The sequence below is a fragment of the Papaver somniferum genome, unplaced genomic scaffold (genome assembly GCF_003573695.1).
Source record: "Papaver somniferum cultivar HN1 unplaced genomic scaffold, ASM357369v1 unplaced-scaffold_118, whole genome shotgun sequence".
NCBI lineage: Eukaryota > Viridiplantae > Streptophyta > Magnoliopsida > Ranunculales > Papaveraceae > Papaver > Papaver somniferum.
In genome coordinates this window covers 10423726-10445878 of record NW_020620825.1, presented here as the reverse complement: position 1 = coordinate 10445878, position 22153 = coordinate 10423726, and the positions used below count along the sequence as shown (strand labels likewise).

The 22153-nt window shown below is 37.1% G+C and overlaps 4 protein-coding genes and 1 long non-coding RNA gene across 5 annotated transcripts; 1 reads left to right on the top strand and 4 right to left on the bottom strand.

Moving 5' to 3' along the window:
- Positions 1 to 522: 522 nt before the first annotated feature.
- LOC113330552 (calcium-dependent protein kinase 28-like) lies at positions 523 to 4818 on the bottom strand. Its single transcript, XM_026577349.1, has 12 exons — positions 4176 to 4818; positions 3523 to 3653; positions 3363 to 3404; positions 3159 to 3270; positions 2989 to 3067; positions 2712 to 2881; positions 2421 to 2547; positions 2142 to 2257; positions 1949 to 2056; positions 1704 to 1766; positions 1337 to 1510; positions 523 to 1215 (listed from the first exon to the last, which is right to left on the bottom strand). The coding sequence occupies exons 1-12, from the start codon at positions 4560 to 4562 to the stop codon at positions 1039 to 1041; spliced, it is 1686 nt and encodes a 561-aa protein (XP_026433134.1). The 5' UTR covers positions 4563 to 4818; the 3' UTR covers positions 523 to 1038.
- Positions 4819 to 5439: 621 nt separating this feature from the next.
- On the top strand, positions 5440 to 7351 carry LOC113330440. Its single transcript, XR_003350296.1, has 2 exons — positions 5440 to 5802; positions 6995 to 7351. It is a non-coding gene; the product is annotated as an uncharacterized LOC113330440 (long non-coding RNA).
- A 398-nt stretch (positions 7352 to 7749) lies between these two features.
- LOC113330438 lies at positions 7750 to 8533 on the bottom strand. The gene is made up of 2 exons (XM_026577249.1): positions 7866 to 8533; positions 7750 to 7796 (listed from the first exon to the last, which is right to left on the bottom strand). Exons 1-2 carry the CDS (start codon positions 8260 to 8262, stop codon positions 7750 to 7752), a joined length of 444 nt encoding a protein of 147 aa, XP_026433034.1. The 5' UTR covers positions 8263 to 8533.
- A 2538-nt stretch (positions 8534 to 11071) lies between these two features.
- LOC113330437 (claspin-like) lies at positions 11072 to 14226 on the bottom strand. The gene is made up of 3 exons (XM_026577248.1): positions 13775 to 14226; positions 13586 to 13656; positions 11072 to 11948 (listed from the first exon to the last, which is right to left on the bottom strand). The coding sequence occupies exons 1-3, from the start codon at positions 14117 to 14119 to the stop codon at positions 11429 to 11431; spliced, it is 936 nt and encodes a 311-aa protein (XP_026433033.1). The 5' UTR covers positions 14120 to 14226; the 3' UTR covers positions 11072 to 11428.
- A 2289-nt stretch (positions 14227 to 16515) lies between these two features.
- Positions 16516 to 19150, bottom strand: LOC113330607. The gene is made up of 5 exons (XM_026577421.1): positions 18850 to 19150; positions 18652 to 18763; positions 18333 to 18406; positions 17618 to 18244; positions 16516 to 17089 (listed from the first exon to the last, which is right to left on the bottom strand). Exons 1-5 carry the CDS (start codon positions 19051 to 19053, stop codon positions 16961 to 16963), a joined length of 1146 nt encoding a protein of 381 aa, XP_026433206.1. The 5' UTR covers positions 19054 to 19150; the 3' UTR covers positions 16516 to 16960.
- Positions 19151 to 22153: the final 3003 nt, after the last annotated feature.

The window sequence follows — 22153 nt, the reverse complement described above, 5'->3', positions numbered from 1 at the left end:
CGCTCATATTGATAAGGAATTTGATATACTTGTCATTCATTTAGGTCTGTCTGTAACATTATAATATTGAAGATCAAGTAAAAGCAAAAGAAACATGTGTTTGGGCCTTGTTGCTGGTTGTTGCAACCACTTACCAGTAGGAAAAATGGGTGTTTGACAGCTTGAGGAAGAGATTCCTCTCCGTGAGTATGAATATTGACGATGTGCTTGCCGCTGCTGTTTCCCATCACAATTATCGAAGACAGATCCCAAACTTTATGAAATCGAATAGAAATCTCTAGCTGAGCCTATAAACACTGTAGACGTGTGTTATTACCACAAAAACTACGTAGACATGTAAAAAAGAACTGCAAAATCATGAACACATGTAATAACAGTATATAAGAACACCATGAACATATCTAAGCAACGTTTATCTTCATTTACATTTCGTTTGCTAATCCAAAGTGGTCATGGACTTCCCAACATGTGCATTGGAGATTCTACAGTTTCTACACAAAGAAAGAAGCGGAAAATGGAAAGTAGAGAAAGAATAGCAGTAACACTTTATACAATAAAAGGCCAAACATATATATGAGATGATAAATATATGTTTATAAGACACCAACTTTGTATTTGTATTCGTAATTTTATGTCACAGATTACATTTTGCAGCAGAAAGATTGTTAGAAGCTTCACAACAACCATCTCCACACTCCAAATTCTGTCTCACTTTATGATACCTAGTTCATGGTGGATTTATGTTTCTTTTATGGGAATGAGGTTCTCCTGTTGTAATAAAGTCAACATGGAAATTTGCATGAACCATCAACAACTAAATGTCAGCTCATTACCAGCCGCATCCCTGATTGCTCAAGATGGATCACTTTCAAAGAAGCTTGATTCCCCGCCAATGACGTTCAGTCGTATGAATTAGCATCGGAGTTATATTAACAGCAGTTGGTCATTGAGGACAAATCAGATAACCTCTCCCACCCCGTCTCATCTCTCTATCTATCTTCATACCGTGAGCATATATGCTTCTGCAATATCTGGATGCTATAGTCTGCGAGAATTCCTCATACTGGATGATTTTCGTGTGTTATTACTTCCTCGTACTGAAGAAATGCTGGCGGTTCTTAAAAGTCTCCGAAATTCAGGTAAACTAATCTTCCCATCTTTGTCGATGTCTGCCTCTTCCAAGAGTGGATCAATGGAACCCTTCAGTCCAGTGTGCTACAACAAACAATATATCCAGCCTCAGTGAAGACAACAAACTGATATTTACATTTAACGGGCCAGTGAACATCGCGTATTGTCAATATGAGAAAGATATTGGTGTATTTAATATACTCACCGTCCGTAATTCCTCTGGTGTGATAAATCCGTCTCTATCCACGTCAAATTTTTCAAAAGCGGCTTGAGACCGTAACTGCCACTTCTCAGAGTCATGTTCCTCTAACTGATGCACATGTATAGTTGCTGCAACAAATTCAGAGAAGTCCACAAGCCCATCTGTGTTGCTGTCTATCTGCCTCGAGCAAAAAAGAAAACCCACAAAAAAAATCACAAAACATTACAAATTGGGAGTTTGGAGAATGGAATACAAGTAAGATGTTTATGACAATGGTTAGGAAATCTACAATGTTAAGTCGTGGCTGCAGTTTTGTTTTATTACAGTATTTGAAATCCTTGTTGAACAAAATTTGACAAAATTTGCTTACCGCTTGAAGTATTTCAACAACACGCGTCTCCTTCATTTTCCAAGGAAGATCTTTAGCAAGGGCCTGTATCCAGAAACAAAAAGAAATAAGGATATATGAGAAACCAAACAATTCCAAAATCTAAATTCATCAACATCATTAATTATTTCCTGCCTCTACATTACCAAGGTTCACATAATCATAAAAATATGTGGATATCATTTTGATTCTACGTAAACACCACAATGATGTGAATGGGAACGTACCTCTTTCATTTCCTCAAGACTAATGGACCCATTTTTATCCACATCAATTGCATCAAATTGATCCTTGAGATTGGCCAGCTCATTTTCATCAAGTGTGCTTGCCAAAGCCTAAAAGGGACAATAAATGCATGATAAGAAATCCTGAATAAAGCTACGAAAGAAGTCAAGGTGAAAAAACTTAAGAGTTGCTTACCCTAAGCGCGAACTGTTTAAAACGGCTGTATTTCACAAACTGCCTCATGTTGGATAGAACAGAAATATCCACAGGGATCTCGGATGCATCTCCTCCTTCTCTAACCCATGGGTGTGCTGCAGAAGTGGACCTCAATCAGAACAAACTCATCATATAAAAGTGAAGGGTAAGTAAAAAATATCAAAGCAGACCGGCAAGAAAAAGTGCAAACACCATTGCCAGAGACTGGTAGATAGAAGAAAGAAAGGAGAGGGAAGAGACAAACCAACAGATACTTACATAAGGCTTGGGCTGCAGTTAATCTTGCACGAGGATCTTTCACCAATAACTTCTTTACAAAATCTTTAGCACTGTGGCTTATGCTTGGCCATGGTTTCCTTCCAAAGTCAGGCTTTCCTTTAAGGACCTACAACAAATGATTCTGAAATGAGTAAGCACCGGGTTCATATTGAGTTGCACTTGAAGTTTTGAACTTAAAAACTATAGGATCGTAAGACAACGCATGTAAGTAAACTTGTGAACATGCCGCACTACCAAGATAAACACGCAAAATATAAAAATGTGATATACCTCCTTGAATATGCCATCCTCAGTCTTATCCCAGAATGGACGCCTGCCACATAGCAAAATGTATGTAATAACACCAATGCTCCAAACATCTGATTCAGGTCCAGATTGACGTTTCAGTACTTCTGGAGCAACATAGTATGCACTACCAACAATGTCCTGGAACTTTTTTCCTGCATTGAGAACAATTAATCTCATTGAACGGTGTATTTATATACCATTACTTTTGTTCTTAATCCTTGAGATGAGAATTTCTTTTTCTTGCAGAGCCTTAACTGACCTGGCTTTATGAAGTCAGACAGACCAAAATCTGTGGCTTTAAGTGGTGAATCCTCTTTGGATGACTTGAAAAGAAAATTCTGGGACCAATAAAATGCTTTAAGTGAGCAGGCAAAAAAGGTAATGTAACCAAGCAGAACGTTGCATCCGTTTAATGTACTCAGAATGTACCTCGGGTTTCAAGTCGCGATGTACCAAACCATGTAAATGGCACTCAGCTGCAACTTTAAGCATCTGGCGTACTATTATTGCTGCGTCTTTCTCAGTGTATCGGCTATCCTTCCTGAATTTAAATGATTGAATTCCGTTTTAGAACTGCAATTATCAACTGATACAAATTGAGTAGTGGCAAAGCAAATGGTTGAGACATCTTACTGGGATAATATACGATCCAGTAATTCACCACCCTCACATAATCTGATATAAGATTAAAAAAAAAAACTTTAAAATCAAAGCAGAAAATATATCAAACTAGAGATCTAGAACCAGGATTGGACCAAGAAGGTGAACAAGAAAAAAGAAACTGAAATCTTACTCCATTACAATGTAGACATAAGAATCATCCTCAAACGCGTTATGAAATTGAACTACATTCTCATGACCTGTGAGTGCTCGGAATATCTTGACCTCTCGCTTAACATCCTCAACAGCGATTGGAAGAATCATCTGCCACCATACACAACGCCAGTTCTTTCAGAAACATGCGATGTCAATAAACCATTAATTGAGTCGCAAATATTACTTCATTACAAGGAGAGCAAAAAAAAAAACACCAGTGACCAGCAATCTCCACTTGGGATCCATATGACACATTTAAGCTACTATCCGGTAGTAGCATATAATGTTCGATCCCCATTTTATGTACAATGGAGCTCGCAAACGACCATTTCTCTGAATCCAATTAACTTTGAAACCACATTCAACGGATAATTCGATTATATTCCACAAGTGAAAAGAACCACACATTGTCTTTTGCAATATTCCCTAAGGTGACAACTTATACTGATCCCTATTCATCATATCGAGAAAAGGTGAAAGATTTCAGACATAACCCAGAAAAGGGTTGCTCAGAATCTATTTGAATCATATCAAAAAAGGTAGATAGAACCTTGAATCAACTGTAAACTTATCTAATCTGGAAATTTAAAAAAACGTAAATGGAGTGGAAATTAAAAATGGCAAGCATACCTTGTTTTTGTCAATCCTTTTAACAGCAACACGATCTCCATTAGATTTATCAGTAGCAACAAAAGTATAACCAAACTGGCCATGACCCAATAATTTACCAATAGAATACTTTTCTTCAAAATCTTTATCATAACCAAAATCAGTCCTTTTCCCACAAGGAACAATCCCACTTGATCTCTTTGTGCTACCACCTCTTGCCTTTTGGCTATGCTGCTGTGATGAATTCCTTTGTTGTTGTTGCTTATGATTATTATGAGATGTTGTCGTCGTTGTTGATGATTTTGTATTGTTGTTCTCTTTGTGTTGTTTATTCGTTGTGGTTGTGGTTGCCGTGGTGGTTGTTTTGCCTCCATTAGAAACTCTCGTCTTTGATAAACATAGACCCATATTGATTTACAGATTGTACAGATCGAAGGACAGGGTTCAGGAAATGTTATCGTGATAAGAAAAAAAAGGTGGAGCCTCCCCTTGGGTTTCTTTATTGCTTGAAGGAAGAGACAGAGAGAGAGAGATGGATGTGCAGAAGAGAAGAGGAGAGGAGAGGTGCAGAAGCTACCTCTCCTTTCTTCTGGTATTGTCTTTTGTTTGAAACTAAAAACAAGAAAAAACGAAAAACATGCATTAGTTTGTACGAAATTTGATTTTCTTTTTTTTTTACAACATTCCTTTTTGTATTGTTTCCTAATATTTCCATGGTATTTTCCTTTCCTAATGAGAAAAAAAAAAGTAATCACCTTCTCCTTTTTTAATGATGATATGGTAAGATGTGACGTGAATGGGTCAACCTATGTACACCTTTGTTTAATCACACTGTTTTATTGATTAAGATCCATGATATAAACCATCTGTTCTGCCTGATTCTCTTTTTATCTGTTTAGCAGCTGGCAGGATTGCTGGAATTCTAGACACGATAACGTGTAAAAATAGCGAATTCCCCGCTCTCAATCCTATCGAAAGATAAATAGTAAATTATCCGCAAGCATATTACCTAATTGTCAATTTAAGGATACAAGACCGGCTGGAAGTCAGTTTTGTTGTCTACGATCATGTATTATTATGCACTTGAATCTTGAGTAAGGTAAAAGAAAGAAACAAATGAGAGAATACCAGATAAAGGTTTAAGACTTTTCTCTTAGGGTTAAAGGGTCCGGATCCGGATCATGGGACTCTTGGTTTGAACACATAGTTTGGACACAACAATTTGCTGTCCATTATACTTTATCCAACGGTAGTATTTGCTTATGAGGTGGCATTGTTATTAAGCTTAAAAATTATACGGCTTGTATCAAAGCCGAGCGGAGCCGGTAACCGACGTATATCTTTGGAAACAAATCTACAGAAGCTCTCTATTAGACTTTTCTCTTTTACTTTGGTTCTGCTTCCAGATTGTTCTTGAGATTGAGTGTGTTGTTACAAATTGGTACTAGTATATGCGCAGATATGATTTTTCTTAATATTATATACTCTAATTGATTTCTTGTTTCTTATTTGAAATAATTTGAACCCTAATTTTGGTCTTGATTTGAGTAAAATCTTAATTGGGTTTGAAAGTTGAGATGGGTATAATTAAGAGTTCGATGAGATGATTTCAATGTTGAGATGGGTATAACTTACCAACTGTGATCAAGTTAGTTCAAATCAGCTATGTTCAAATTTTGTGATTTTTATTTTGAAAATTTTTGGTTGATTTTTTTGTAAGATCCATCAGTTTTTGTGATTTTTATTTTGAAATCTTAATAGTTACATAGTTATCATCACCATCATCATCATATTTCTTGTTTTAGTTTTCAGTTGTACCCATTTTTGATACAATTTTCCCTCAATTTACTAGTACTACTGATAGTGTATTCTGAGTACTGCTAATAGTGGATTTACTGAGTTGTTGAACTGAAAAGAACGGAAATCGGACCTTACGTCTGATTTGGGGATATGGTTTCCGTCGCTGCTTCATGTTTGTTGTGCAATATGCATTTCTTGTAGTTTTAGACGTGTTAGTACTACATTGTAAATGACTAGTCTTGATCAGTATCGCCTCTTTGCGTTAGCTTATTGGATCACTGATGGTCCTTGTGGTATAGGAGAAATTGGCCTTAAATGTCTAAGTGACATTTCATACTCAGAAAAATTGTAAACGACTATACAACATTCAATTATCTCTTTGTTCAGTTACAGCTTGTTATTTTAACTCGGTACTATTACCAGTAGGACCAATAGGGTCACCATCGCATTGCTCCCAAGGTTTGGAATTGAACATCTCTAACTAACTCTTGGGATTTTGTCCAAGAGGCAGTAAGGAGAAGAAATATAACTGTGTGGAGTGGTACTGATTGGGGCATATTGTTCTATAATTACCCATCAATTCATTGTCTTGTGATTCTTCCTCATTATTCACACGCTTGGTCTTTCTCTGTATCTTATTTGTAATTTAAACTTACCAATACATTTTTTGTGCTTCTGCCTTGTGTTAAACTTTCTCATTTTCTCGTTCTGCCTATTTTCCATAGCTATGGACTATTTAACACAGCTAGGATGAAACATTTCAGTAGATAGTTGGGTACTTATCAAGTGTTTGCTAGAAAATCAATTTTTATAGGTACCTAGATGGTTTGTTCTTTGGTTCTTTCAACACTTCACAAGATAATTGCGCAGTATTAGTTTCTTTCATCCACTCCACTGGTTTGTTAGTTATAAAATAGTTCTGATCATGTTTTTAAGTGGTAACAACTATTACTTGTAGCAGTTTTTTCACATGTTTTTGCTGTCAAGCTGCTCATTATGTTGTACATGATATTAATTGCGATTTTACTTTCTACTTGTAGGCTACAGTCTTAGCTCAGAATGCTTCATATTTCCTGAAAAATGGAGGTCATTTATGGGCTCAAATAGTTATCCTTTTACGGTATGTTCTTCATTTTCTAGACTACGTTAGTACTTACTTGGAGGGAAGTCTGCTAGATACTGTCATCATTGTACTGTTCTTAGTTAACTTCCCTTAAATGTGTTTTCAATATTAATCTGTGGCGCAATGGTAGCGCGTCTAGTTCCAGGTCAGAAGGTTACGTGTTCAATTCACATCAGATTTCCTCCAGTATGTATGACACTCTTATTCCTCTTATTTAGGTGATGTTTTATCTTGGGAAGACATACAATTAGTAGAATCACATTTTGAATACTCAGATGATTGTCAAATAATCATAACATTGCCAAAATGTAGTCGAACTGAAATACCAAAATATTGTCAAACTAAAAAACGTTTTAAGAAAAAGCATGTCCTATATAGTCACATAAACTAAACTCTCATTTGACTTCAATTGGTCGTCCATCAGTGAGTTTCCACTGAATGGTTAAGCTTTTGAATTAATCAGCAGTTAGGCTTACACCAACAGTTAGGCTTACAAGGTTTTAGGACTTCCTTCGCAGTTATTTGTCCACGCTTTGAGCTCTTCTCACTTCCGTATTTAACTCGGTTTTGGAAAGATTTCTGTAGAAAACGATGAAGATTTTATTGGTTATAATGTAAGTTTTAGTTTACAAATTACTTCCCAGGTATATTATTACCTTAGTTTGGTAATCACTATTGTATCTCAAGTGAAATGGTATCCTCATTGCTGGAGTTTGTACCTACATGAATATAAACACAATTAGAATATGACATTAATGATGCATAGAAAAGATGAGGCTCTGTAATACTTGGTTCACTGATTTTTAATTGCTCCATATCTGCCTTTTTGGGGTAGATTCTTTTGTCGTGCGTTGTGTCTTGGCAAACTGAACACTTTCTTTTTTTGTTAGCAGTAGACGATTCAATCCCAGCCAGTAGTCTACCCGTACTGCTAACTTTTCCTTTCCCTTTATCATCTTTGGGAGGTCTTCCTTTAGTTTGTGATATATTTGGATTTTCAACTAATGGTTGATGCAACTGCTGAATTCTGTTATTATCTTCCTGAGGTTCACAATTCAGAACTTGTGAAGATCCATTATCTTTGACCAACTTATTATGTTCATCCATGATTCTATCAAAAAGGTCTTTTATACCATCAACTGCCATTTTGTATAACTTATCTGATTTTGATGCGATGTAGGCCATTTGAGTAGATCTTCGACATAGATAACTTGGTCTATATGCAACTGAACAGTCGTAACCATTAGACTTCTCTGTTTCATCAACTCCTCTGAATGAGTTTGCTCCATTCAACCATCTTTATAAAATAAAGTGTGGCGGAATGACTGCTCATCCATACTAATACTTTTTGATGTGATATCTCATGATAATCGTACGAAAGGAAGGGAAAATAACCATAAGCAGCAAGAAGGGAACACTTGTTTATGGTTGAGAAAGAAAAAAGAAGCTTGAAAATAGTTCTCCAGAAAATAAAGTTTGGAATCAAGATAAAAAAAAAATAAAGAAGAAGAAGACGTGGTAGGTAAATCCGGGAAGTTACAACAGAAAATTTATCAAATCCCGTACTTAATTAGTTAACGGCTCGGCTCGGATACAAGCCGTTTAATGTTTTATGCCTAAAAAAATGCCACCTCATCAGCAAGTACTACCATTAGATTAAGTATAATGGACGGTTAGCAAATTGTGTCCAAGCTATCTGTTCAAATCAAGAGTCCCGTGATCCGGACCCTTTCTCTTATCGTCTAAAGTTTAAACTAAACACAAACCAAAAGCAACATTTTAGATACAAGCAGCATGCAGACAAAAATGTTAACTAATACTCAGAAAAACAAAGGGAAAAATACCTTAAATGACTTTAGCAAAATCAATCAAAAGCTTAATTGTGATACTACAGAAAAAGACACTAATTTTTTGTGATTACTCTATGAATCATTTGCTTATTATATAACTCATATTTTTTATCAATAAAGATGAGATGCAATATAATAGTAAAATTTACTACTAGTATATATTATATTGTAATGTGGACTCAGATTCAATACCAAATCCGTCGACTAAGATCTTAATCATGTTAGGGTAACAGGTAATTATTGAGAAAAGTGTCACAATCAATATATTTAGAGTAAATGGTATCTATCTAGTGCTAAGTGCATTATTAGTTTTGTTAGTATCTAGTTATTCTTTAATCTCTCGAGGAAAATCATGTTACGTGGAGAATGTTTATTTACACCACTGAATTGGGGGCCCTGGAAAATGATTAGGGGCCCCTAGCTACATGATAAAAAATGTCATGAAATAGTAAATGGTGGTTATCTCTTGGCCCATTCTTTTTTAAGTGGCTAAAATACCCCCAAATCATTGGTGGTATCTAAGTTAATTAGTCGTTAATTAGTTTAGTTAGATTAAAATCAGGTTTAGGATTAAAATTTTGATAAAAGAAAAATTGTGTTTTTATGTCGTGGAGAAGAAGAAGAAGGTGAGTTTTTGGGGAAAAACTTAGGATTATTTGAAATGAGTGACTCTAGTCTAGTGGAGGAAGTGATGTTGGTGAAGGTTTAAACAACACACATGATTGTGTTGATGGTAATGGATTGGATATATGATGAAGACATGTTAATAGAGGAAGCTTTGAATAATGGTGCAAATGAAGATCTTATTGCTCAAAATGAAGGAACCAATCCTCAAAATGAAGAACCCGAAGCTCAAAACAATCAGGTAAACTTCCTATACTCTTCAAATTGTATGAATGATGCTCCAAGTTGACGATTCATATACACTATGCAACTACTCAGAGTGAGGGTCGTTAAGTCGAGAAGGTAATAAACGAACGACTTTAAGGAGTCGTCAATTACTTGATACAACCTTTGACGACTCAAACCGCAGCTTTTGCAGGTTATGAAAAATCGTCAATCAAATGTGATATAATTGACGATTCCAGCTAGTTAGGTAACATAGAGTCGTTAACTTAATATGTTTAGAGCCCAACGATTCTAAAACTTTTTACTCTCTGAAGATGTTACTCTTAGGGTCGTTAATTTGGCATTCATATATGCTGACGACCCTAGCGAGCCATTTCATAGATCAAGGATCGGTAGGAACAATTTATAAAACCAAACGACCCTTCAACATCGTTAACGACTTCAAAAATTTGACATGACGACCCTTCAACATAGTTAACGACTACAACCATTTGACATGACGACCCTCCCTATTTTTTGAACAGAGAACAAATTTTGTATCATATAGAGTCGTTAGTTTCATAAAGGGGTCGTCAAACAAAGAATCGTTAATGCTTTAGAAATATATTGACGACCCTATCACTATTTGGGACAGAGAGGTGGTTCTGCATAAGACAGAGTCGTTCGTATTTAAAAAGGATCGTCGAGAAGAATCGTTGACGATTTAGAAATTCCTGGACGACACTTTACTAGGGATGAAAACCAGGTTTAAGGTCGTTATCTACTACACCCTAATGGTTAACGATTTTTCATCAATTGAACATACATATCAAAAATCGTTAAGCAATAAAAAAAACCGTGGTTAACGACCGGACTGTAATTGCAATTTTGCAGTTGAAAACCTAATTTTTCAATCAACAAATCAAATTAAACGCAAACCCAACTTAGATTAGGGAGTTTTAATTCACTTACCACGATGAATCGGTGAGAAAAAAATTTTCCTCAGAAGTTGTTAATGGAATGGGAGACAGAGGGAGGGAGGGAGCGGAGAAGAAGAAGAATGGGAGGAGAAGAAGTTTTGATTGAAATGAAGATTGGGACCAAGATTAATGGTTAATAAGATTTTTAGAGTAGTTATTAGAGAAGGCTAAATTGGTATTTTCACCAACATTTTGGAAACCCTCTATCTTTTATGGGATGGGTATAAATTGGGTGAGGCCCCTAATTATAATCCATGGCCCCCGATTAAGCTTTGTTTATTTATTTCAAACACTTTCCAGGTATTTCCAGTTCTCTTAAAGGTGACTACAAATCTATGATAGCAAGAGTACCATTGTACTTGTATATCATTTAAAACAGATCCTGCAAATTAGAATACACATGCTGTTGCCCATTTGATTCTGATGGCCTGATACAAACAGAATATACATACAGATCACAGATATAGACACCAAATCTCTGATTGTTCTCTGCTCTTATAGCATTAGGAGTTAAGAAAGGGACACGTTCATTAGAGATGATCACTGTGAGTCAAATATCTAGTGCCCTATTTACTAAAACCAGACTTATCAGTCCAATTGACTACTAATAGTTACTATACTAGTGAGGAAGTACGCCAGACAAAATAAGGTCACTTGCAGTTATGGATAAGAGTTAACATACTGCCTCAAGCTTTAAGTTCCTTTCGCTTTAGACAAAAAGAATTCTTCGTCAGGATCGTTTTCCGAATCATTCTTACGTTTCTTTGAGTTCTTTGCTGCTGCTACGGATTTCTTTCCGGAATCTTTGCTCTTAGACAAAACGAATTCATCGTCAGATTCGTTTTCCAAATCACTATCTTCCTTCTTACGTTTCTTTGAGTTCTTTGATGCTGCTACGGATTTCTTCCCAGAATCTTTGCTCTTAGACAAAACGAATTCATCGTCAGATTCGTTTTCCGAAGCACTGTCCTCCTCCTTTCGTATCTTTGAGTTCTTTGCTGCTGCTACGGGCTTTGATCCTGAATCTTTGCTCTTCTTCGTGGAAGAAGCAGCAGGAGAGGATTTGACTCTCTTAACAGTAGTAGACTTTGTCGTTTCCTTCACAGAAGTGGTGGTAATAGCCTTGATAGGAGAGGTGAGTACTTTTTTCTTTTGTTTCTTCTGAAACACTTTGGCTGCCTCTTCTCTAGGTAGCAAACCAGACTCCAGCATCCTGCAGTGACATGTGGTATGCATTTCGTCAGAAATTAGCAAATACATTTCATACAACAGGCGGAAATGGGGATAATTAGCATTGGTCGAGGCAATAGTGAACCGACCCCATCTCTGAGGAAGTAGACAGGCTGAACAACAAAATATTCACTTTTATATGTTATATGTGCAACAAGGGAGATGCTCAACAACATATACAATGTGCATCACCGTGAGTAAGAGAGGGGGATCAATCACCATGATACTGTCAGTGTAACATATGTTACTTGATTTGCAAGGAAGTGGGATTTGATTTCATGCCACTTCCTCTTCAGACTGTCTGCAAGCGGTTTCCTTCATTTTTAATGATGATTTGAACCAAACGTTTATTCTAGGTTTATGTTTCAATGTGCAAACCAAGCCTACAAGGACCCTGGTCTATGAAAACTAAACTCTCAGCTTTAACAGCAGCACAAGTTTCTCCTAACATTTGTACCACTCTTACGTCTATACTAATTCATATCTTACAGGGTGATGAATTGTGCAGCGCGGCAGCTTCTCCAGGGTGGGTTTATAAACCCACAAGAGGTAACCAGTGGCACTAGTATAAAAATAAACCTTATGCTCACAGATGTAAGATAGAAGAGCAGAAATGTAATAAACGTTTAAAAGAAAAGAAACAGGGAGATATTAGCAAGGACCAAACAAAATGAAAACGAGGACTTCCCTAGCAGTCACCCATCTTGATACTGCTCCTGCCTTTTCCCAAGGGAATGGCTGAATTTCAACCAAACAAAAAATTACACGAAGATTTCCCAAGCGGTCACCCATCTTGGTACTGCTCTCGCCTCTACTAGTCTATCGCTGGCTCGCCAAGCCTATTGCAACCCTATTAGTAAAGACCAATGTTGAGAAAAAAATGTGAAATGACAGAGTACGTGAATCCGGAAAGCTATAACCTGCCTACCCAAATCTCAGCTCTATAAGGTGGCCCAAAAGAGATAAGGATGGCATCCCACGAGAAACTGAACAACGGATAATTATCACCATTATTACATCATCCAGAAGGACTAGTTGGCCCTTGACACATGTACCATAATGCTTATATCCAATTGGATGCATGAATCATGCAGCATGTTACTCGAAAGATATATATTAGACCTTTATATGAGCACTGCAAATATGTTGGCTATCAGGTGGATCACAGGGCTACAAAGAATGCACGCTCGCTCTATATAGCAAATGTAGCATAAGCACCGTGAATCACATTGGACATATAACCAAACTGTCAATCAATCCTCACAAACAGTTCATAATAAAGTATTTCCAAACTTAACTACCAATACTCAGAACCTTACTTCATATTATGCATCTTCCAACGCTGATAAATTAGTATGTGTATTGCCAAGGAAAGCCGGACACAAACCAGTGTTTTCGAGTCAACCACATATTAGTTCATGTATTCGTGATTTAACTATAGGTTTTCTTCAACCCTTTTAACGCCCAATTGCTTCTCCCTTCCCAGTTCCCCCTAATTCTTATAGAACAAAGGTACTAAATAAGACATTCTTTAGGAACAATCCCAAGCAATTTAAACCTAAATTCAGTAGAATCAAACAAGTGAAATTCATCAATGCAAACAAACAAATAAACTCTTACCAGAAGCCAGCCATTTCACTATTAGGCAACTGCTTGTACAAAGTTTCATAGAAAATCTTTAATGGATCTCTCTGCAAATCCAACAAAAACTCCATCAAACCCATTAGTAAAAATCCCCAAAGAGAAATTAATTCCATAAAAAAAAATCGGTAGAATAAAATTCAAACCTAAGAGTGTCAATATACATACTTCTTCAGGAGGGTCACGCTTTTGTCCAGGAAAATCATACACTTTCCTAGTCTTAACAACCACACTCTTTTGTGTCTTCTCCTCCACTTTCAACACCTCTTGCTTTGCCGTTTTTGTTGGAACCATTACAGCCTTCTTTGAAGTAGTTTTAATGGCTGGTTTTTCGTCTTCTTCCGATCTGACAGATTCTTCTTTCTTCACTTCAGATTTCTTGACACGACCCACTGAACTTTCATTTTCAGACTTCTTCTTCGGCTGCTGCTTCTTTTCATCTTTCTCAGTATCAACCTTCTCATCTTTCACAGATTTCTTCTTCTTATCCATCTCCATCTCTGATTCACACATTCTTCTTCAAGCGCTGGTAATCCGAGAAAGCTCTGAAAACCCTTGATGAATCAGGGAAGAAGTTTAACCCTTGGAGAGAATTAAAAGGAATGATTTTTCAGGGACGATGTTATTTTGGAGGGGACCATGATTTTATTAAGTCATCCTGCCTATAATTATATGGGGGTGTCCTAAAGCGTTGAAATAACTAACCTATCCTTAACCTAATTTAATTTAAAACCAACCTAATAACCACATAGCAGGAATTTTTTTATAAAAATTTACATTTTTATGAATATTTGGACCAATTCAACCACCATTATCTAAGTTTGAAGTATACTTGGCTACCCAAATACTCTTCCTCCGGTTGTGGTTGGTAAAATCCATCATTTTCATCTTGAGATTGAGTTTGTGGAAGAATACATTCACCATCTAAGAAATAACTCATATCTAGATCATTGTCAAGATTAACAAATACTCTAGGAGAGGATGGAGATGAAGAATCAGATGAGCTATCATCACTTGAATACTCAAGCTTACTGAATTGGAAAAAAAATTTATTTTCCATGTTTTTCTTCTTCATCTTCTCTAATTTCACTCTCTCAATAATTCTACTTCTTTAGCTTAATCATTTCACTAATGATTTCACTAATCATTATCCAAAATTAATCAGAAGGGTAGTTTAGGTATTAATATAAATATCTAGATAAGGGGTGACCTAGATTCTTCTAAATGTCTTACTAAAAATAGAACCATGATCCCAAAAAAAACCATGGTCCAAAAAATTCATTTATTAAAAGAATAATAGTAGCAGGCAAGCAGGCAGTTTGCCCTAGTATGGGCCTCTTTCTGAGCCTGTACAAGAATTTGAGCCCAAACCTAGCCTTTTAGTGATGACCTGTTTTCTTCCCATGGGGCACCTGCCAATCTGCCATCCAGAGCTGGAACTGGGATACAGCTTGAATTCCTCTCGCGTTCGGCTTGTCTGGCTTTCGGCAAACACGATGGTGCGGAAGCCTTTCATACATTGGGGAATTCCACCCACACCCAGAGATTTTTCATGTTTGTTTCTTGGGATTCCTGCAACGAAAACTAGAAAAATTTCATCCAGAAGCGTAATAGCTTCCGTTGCACAAATAAGCTGCAGACAAGCCTGTCAAACCTTGAAAACAAGCAATCAAGCCATGCTTGAAAAAAGTTTTGTAAACTCATCTAGATAAGGAACCTGTTTACGGTACTCTTTATAGAAACTGACTTCTAGTGTTCTCATATTTCTGTTTAGCTTTTTAAGTGTTTTAGGGGAATATATTCCTTCCTCTGCATTATAAGAACAAAAAAATCATGCACAGCAACAGTGCATCCACTTTATTATATCTTCTAGCATCAATACCTTTGCTTGAGCAAGACTAAATTAAAAGAGAAAGAAACTATCTCTCACACAACAACAGTCAGAATCCTTTACTTTTGATCAGCACTTATTCTAAAGCAATCAAAGCTGCTGCACTCTCAAAGCTGTAATGTGAGAAACAGTCACACACACCACCTATTTAATCCTCTTAAGAGCTCCTCAATATAACATTTACAAACTGAGAAACTCATTTTACACTACAAGCAAGAACCCCGAAAAACATGGGTTGGTTTTGGAGTGAGAGAAGAGGTCCAGAATGGAAACAAGGATGGACTTCCAATACCCTCCCTAACACTTAACTTCCTCCACTACCCCTGCTTGCCATTTTCTCCATTGTTCTTCTCTTCCTTACCATGTTCAATTTCCAAATTTTCCTTTTTGTACTTCCCGTGATACTCATATTTGTCGCTCGTTCCATGTCCTCTGACGTTAATGGCACAAGCTTTGTATTTCGATTTCCTCGTCTCCGTCCATCACAGCATCATCAAGACAGCGGTCAAGCAGTTGGTAGTACTCATGCTGGTTCATCAACATCGTCGCCGTGGGGTGTTGCTGCAATTGTAGTGGTGCTTATAGTGATGATCTTTTACAAATCATCCTTCGATTCGCAGTGGTTTAGACCTCTCAGGAGATCAGATTGAATGCAAGTAGTATTCCAAATTTCCACAATCTATATACTAGTTGTATTATTAATAACCAATTAAGAGTAAGAATCACTTGAATAAGCTATGTTGTCTTTCTGGTTTGGGGAATATCTTTGTTCATCTGTTTTGTCAAGACTAGTAAGCCATATGGAGGTTCCCGTGGTTTCTCAGCACTACTCTATTTTCAAGTTGATCTTAAATATACTAACAACTATGTCTTGTTGTACTGAACAATTATCTACACTGCTCAAATCAAGTTTGTTCGTCTTTATTCCTAACTACAACAGGTAAAAAAAAAAACGCTTCTTTCTAACCTTTATCCATAATAATTATGCTTAATCATTAGGCAACAAAACAGAGGATAATTAAACTGGAGAATTATTTTTTAAATTAAACAAAACAATAAAATGTACAAATCTACTAATCTTTAAACAATTACATTAGCATACATTGTGATTACTAAGATACATGGAGGAACTGGATTTGAGCAATCATACAGGTGGATTCCAGATTGATAGAGCTTAAGCATGTATACATGATAAACAGGAGCACAGTGAAATCAAGAGAACACAAGATTGAGTTCTTAACTTAAAAACTTAGGCGGGAAGGACCAGCCATGCCCTTCTGAAATGCCTGCCTGCATGCCTGCTTGCTTTAGCATGGAGTTGTGAATAAACAGAAGCACAGTGAAATCAAGAGAACACGAATTGACTTCTTAACTTAAAAACTTAGGATGGAAGGACCAGCCATACCCTTCTGAAATGCCTGCCTGCTTGGAATTGTGGATAAATATAGATTTGCCATTGTGGATCAAGTTACAGAGGATTTTGAAGAAGGGTTCTTTAGTTTTGGAACTTTAAATTCAGATGTGAACAAACTTGGAGTGCCTGATTTGGAATTTTCCTCAGCTGTCTTTCTCTTTGAACTTCTCCTATTTGCCTGATGATAACACAAATAAAAACAACAAATTGAGTCATCCTTTAAATATTACAAGAAGAATTATTCAAGAGTTATATCACTCAACAATAAGATATTTCTCATTGAAATGCTGTGAGTGGAAAAATCATAACCAAGAAATACTTTAAACGAGGCCATTTAGTTCAGGTCAACAGTTAATACAAGCTTTTGAGAGGATTTTGAATGGAAAGTCCATGGCAGCTCAAATTTACATCTGATGCATAATACATGAAAAGAAGCATCCATATCAGTTATTAATTGATGCTATTGCCCTGGCCTGATAAAGAGTGTTAATGCTCATAAAGTGGTATGCTCACGCACTCCTGATGTTAGTTACTGCAGGGAAAGAAGGCATCAATTTTGTTTTGTTACATTCGCTAAAAAAAACTCATGTTCTCTACTCCTTCATGATGTGCTAGATTAACATAAAATAGGTCCCTCAAACAATTGAAATTGAAACATGAACAACAACAAGCTTGTACGTGGAAAAGTTCATCAAATTTAAGGTACCTTCTCAGAGTTCTTATCGTTCGAGGTTTCTGATCTGGCTGATTCGATATTCACATGCCTTCCCAATGTATGACTACTCGTAGGATCCATTTGACTTTCTGCGTTTTTTGTGGTCGTGGTACTGGTTTTCGTTGGGCAACGTTTTAAGAACGGGGTACTTAAACCATTTCTTGGTTTTCTCAACAGTTCTAATTCTCTCGAATGTGTTGACATTTCAATATTGCTTCTGACCATATCTTCCTCAAGCTTAGCTACCTTAGCTTTTAAAATCACAATGGTCTCATCCTTTTTATCATTCGATGACTGCATCTTCTCCACGCTAGTTAGCAGTTCCCTTATCTTCTCATTTGCTCGAGAAACTTCAGCGCGCTTACATTTTAAGAGATCAAAGTAGTCATTTTCCATCTTCTTGAGCTGGTTCCACACAAAATTTCTCTCTGACAGCAGCGCTGAAACATCAGTTTTGTGCTTTGATGTAAGATTCTCATTCTCGCGCTTCAATTTTTTTACCTCAGTTTCCAATGCCCCACAACGTCGTTCTTCTTCCCTAGTATTTTTTGCAGATATTAAGATACTTTCTCCATCTTTATGTTTCTCGGCATCCACGACGATGCCTCCAAGTTTTTCCTATGAATCAATAAAAGAAGGTGATTAACAAGATACTCTTGCACATAAAATCCTAAAATAAAAATTCAAGTAAAGTAAAATAACATACTTCCTGCTCGGCACATTTACGGCTCAGGTAGTCAAACCATGATTTGAAGTCGTGCAAATCATCCTGTGCATCATCTGTTTTTACACAGACCAGTCAAACACCAAAGATATTACAGACCACATAGTAGACAAAGAAAACATGAAACCAAGAAAAAATTCACAGAAAAAAAAAAAGAAACTAAGAAAAACAAACAGAAACAAATTTGGAGTTTTCTCCAATTGGTTGCAAATCCACGAAAAAATTAATATTTCATGCCATAAAGAATATTTCTACTAAGACCAGCAGAAACCCTAATTCTAAGAAGCAGAAAAAAGCTTACCACTTTTGCGTTTATAAAGAAAATATTCCCTCTGTTTGAACCCGAGAATCAAATGTAACTTTTTAAGTTCTACCGAGTTGGCCATCTCTTCCATTGTAAGACCCTTCTTCATCTGTAAGAAAATCAAAAAATCCCTAAATTATCCAAACCCTAGTCCTAAAATTACACAAAAAGGGTTTTTTTTTTCTTCAAATTTACCTGAGAGATTTGATCTTCAAGTATACGAACTTCAGAAACAAAACGATCATACTGGATTTTGATTCGATCTTGGAGTAATTTCCTATCAGTAACAAGAGATTCAAGCTGGGTTTGTTGGGTTTTTAAAATATAGACAAGGTGATTGAATAGTTTCTCCCATTGAAGACGATCTGAGGAGATTGTTGAAGCTTTATCTACTAACATTTTTAAAGACTTGTGTAAAGAAGAATAAGAAGAAGGAAGAAGAAAATAATGATAATGAACAGAAAAAGGTTTCAAATTAATTTTAACAAGGCTCTGCCTCTTGAGTGTTTACAACGGTCGAAGGAGGAAACAGGTCCGGGACGGACGAAACGGTAAGTTTTGACCTTTTTTTTTATTGATGCCACGGTAAGTTTTGACTTGTGAGGGGTAGTTGCGCTTAGGACCGTTGGGAACTGCACGTCGTTATTATTATTATTATTATAAAAGGGGCCACGAAGGCTTTTATTACGAAGGCTTTTATTATTACAGGGGAAGACGGGTAACCTAGCAACAAGCTGTGCACCAACACCTTTTTGAATAATTATTCCTAGTCTGTGAAAAAGAGAATTGTCTATCTTAAAATTAGCATCATGTCTAGCCATACAATTTCTCAATCTATTTAAAAAGGATGTTAAATCAGGACTAAGCTCCCCGAAAGTGGTAAAGGCTAGAACCCCAAAACCATAGCCGAGTGAAGTGCACTTGTCCAGGTACTTATTGTTCTTGCGAGTGATGGCTGCAGAAATAGCAGACCCTGGTATAAAGTTGCGAGTCCTAGCACTAGTAAAAGGAGAAACCCTGGTGACATTCATACACACATCTCTGCCGTTTTCCCAGTTATAGACCATGATATCCGCCGGCCGAAGTTCCTTGTTGTCTGCTGAAATAAGCCCTAGAGACACCTCTTTCCTAGCCACAATCCCTGCTTTGTAACATATATCCGCTAAGACATCTTTGGCCATGTCATGTATAAATTTAAGCCCTACCTCACTAGCACAATGAATAGCATGATCTCCATAAAAATCCATATGTTTACCCTTCTCAAAGAGAGGTATCCCTAAACGATACTGTAGGACAGAACTGAACTGTCTAGGCCCAACAACTTGGTTAAGACCTGGAATAGGGATAGCCTTAAGAAAATCCATTGCATGTTCTTCCCTATTACATTGCCAAATGGTGGATTCACGCGTAGATAACGAGAAGCAAGAGGGTACCTTTTCCTTTGACAACACCGAAGTAGATAACTGCCATAGACTTCATGAAATGGGGGGCAGCGTCATTGATGTTGAAATCGGATAAGGATAGACCACAAGCTTGGGTAAAGCCTTGTATCGCGTGTTGAAAACCTTGAGACAGTTCAGTTATTGCTGGCAGCTTCAGAATTGAATTCTGCAAGTGTTGAGTCTGAGCCTGAGATGCTAAGTAACAGTACTTCATAGTATCCTGCATAGTGAGTACGCCAAAACCACCATCTTTGATTGGAAGGGTGGCTAATCGTTGTTGAATAAAACCAAAACCAGCCCCATCTCCAACCACAAGCCGGCGCAGATACTGCATAAGGTGGTCATCAAAGCGAGACCCTGCAACCTGGAGTGCCTCGGGGCAGGTGGTGCGAAGAGCGAAATATAACCTTGAGACACCAGCGCAACTACGCAAAAGCAACAACTCACTTTGGGGGTCTTGTAGTTCTTGAACATAAGCTGCAAGGTTTTATCCACCCGACCCCGAACAATGTTGCTGCAAAACTCCATATCCAAGCTGACCGGTCCACCAAGAAGTGTAACACCACCCGCTGGTCTGCCAATATTGGTAGGAAAGACATTGTCCAAATCTCGTCTCGGATCATAAGATGGCCAAAACAGTTCCGTCTTCGCGATGCTCAAGTGTAAACCAGAGCTAGGTCCATCTTCCTGGAGAATTTTAAGAGCTTTAGACACTTCCATAGTATTACCCGCAATAGTGCCGTCATCTAAGTACCAAGCATGGAAGTCTAAAGTACAATTAGTAGCAATCTTCTCGGCAAGAGGATGAAGAACCAAAGCAAATAAAAGAGGACCAAGGGGATCACCCTGTTGAACACCCATGGCAGAAGAGAGAACATGATCTTGATAATACATCCTAGCTGGTTTCGCATAGCAAAACTCGACCCAATAAGAGATGCTTGGACAATGGCTTCTCACCTCCTTAATTATAGTGGAACGGTCGACAAGATTGAAAGCATTTGAGAAGTCTATCAACAACATAGACCGGGTGTGGTCGGCACCCATTAGCAATTATTATTATTATTATTATTATGTTAATTAATTAATTTATAATTATCAATTATTATTATTATAACGATTATTACATGAAACTAGTTGGAAGCGTAACAAGCTAAGCTCCAACAACGCACTACCACATTACTTTAACAGATTGCCGTGCTAGCTTACCAGCGAGCCTTATGAGGAACCAGCTAAGGGAGCCGAAGCGGATAGGGGGACCGATTATGTCGCAAGGGAGGGCAAGCTAACTCTACCTTCCATGTCAAATTCTGCAATATTGCGCCATCAGGGACTCGAACCTGTGACCTCCTGAAGCGCATCAAATCTTTGGGGAACGGGATGACCAGCTGAGCTAGGACCCGTTCTTCCGTTATTATTATTATTATTATTTTTTTAAGCATGATATATATATTATTAAAGTTTTTTATTTGAGGGAGAGTAAAAATGGATCCGAGGAGAGCAAAAATGGTATTTGACTCGATAATCATGACCTAGTCAATACATCGCTCTAACTTGGATGAATCTACCCTTGCTAAATATTAGACGCAATGACGCACAAAGTCACTTCCAGTATCCACGACCCAAACAATTCCACCACCGTGTCTGCCATTAAGATCACCACCGAGACCATGAGGATCAACTCATCACCATAGAATATCACATCAAGGAATGAAATCCTTCTACCATCTCCCTTGAAACTTGCAATTTTAATATCATCCCATTCCCATACTTTTTGTTAGATTTCTTATTGACACTGTAAAATCATTCATACCAACGAAATCCATAGTATCAACCAATGTAGTTAATATCGGATATCGGTTTATTTCGGACGGGACCGATACACTAGTACGACTTTATATCGGGGATATTATCGTTGAAATATCGGTATAATATCGGTTCCAATTTAGAGACTAAAATTTTATAGCAAACATTTTCTTCACATATTTTCTGTTAAGATGTAATAGATACCATCAATTTTATCAAAAACACAAAAGAATAACTTCAATAACTTTAAAGTT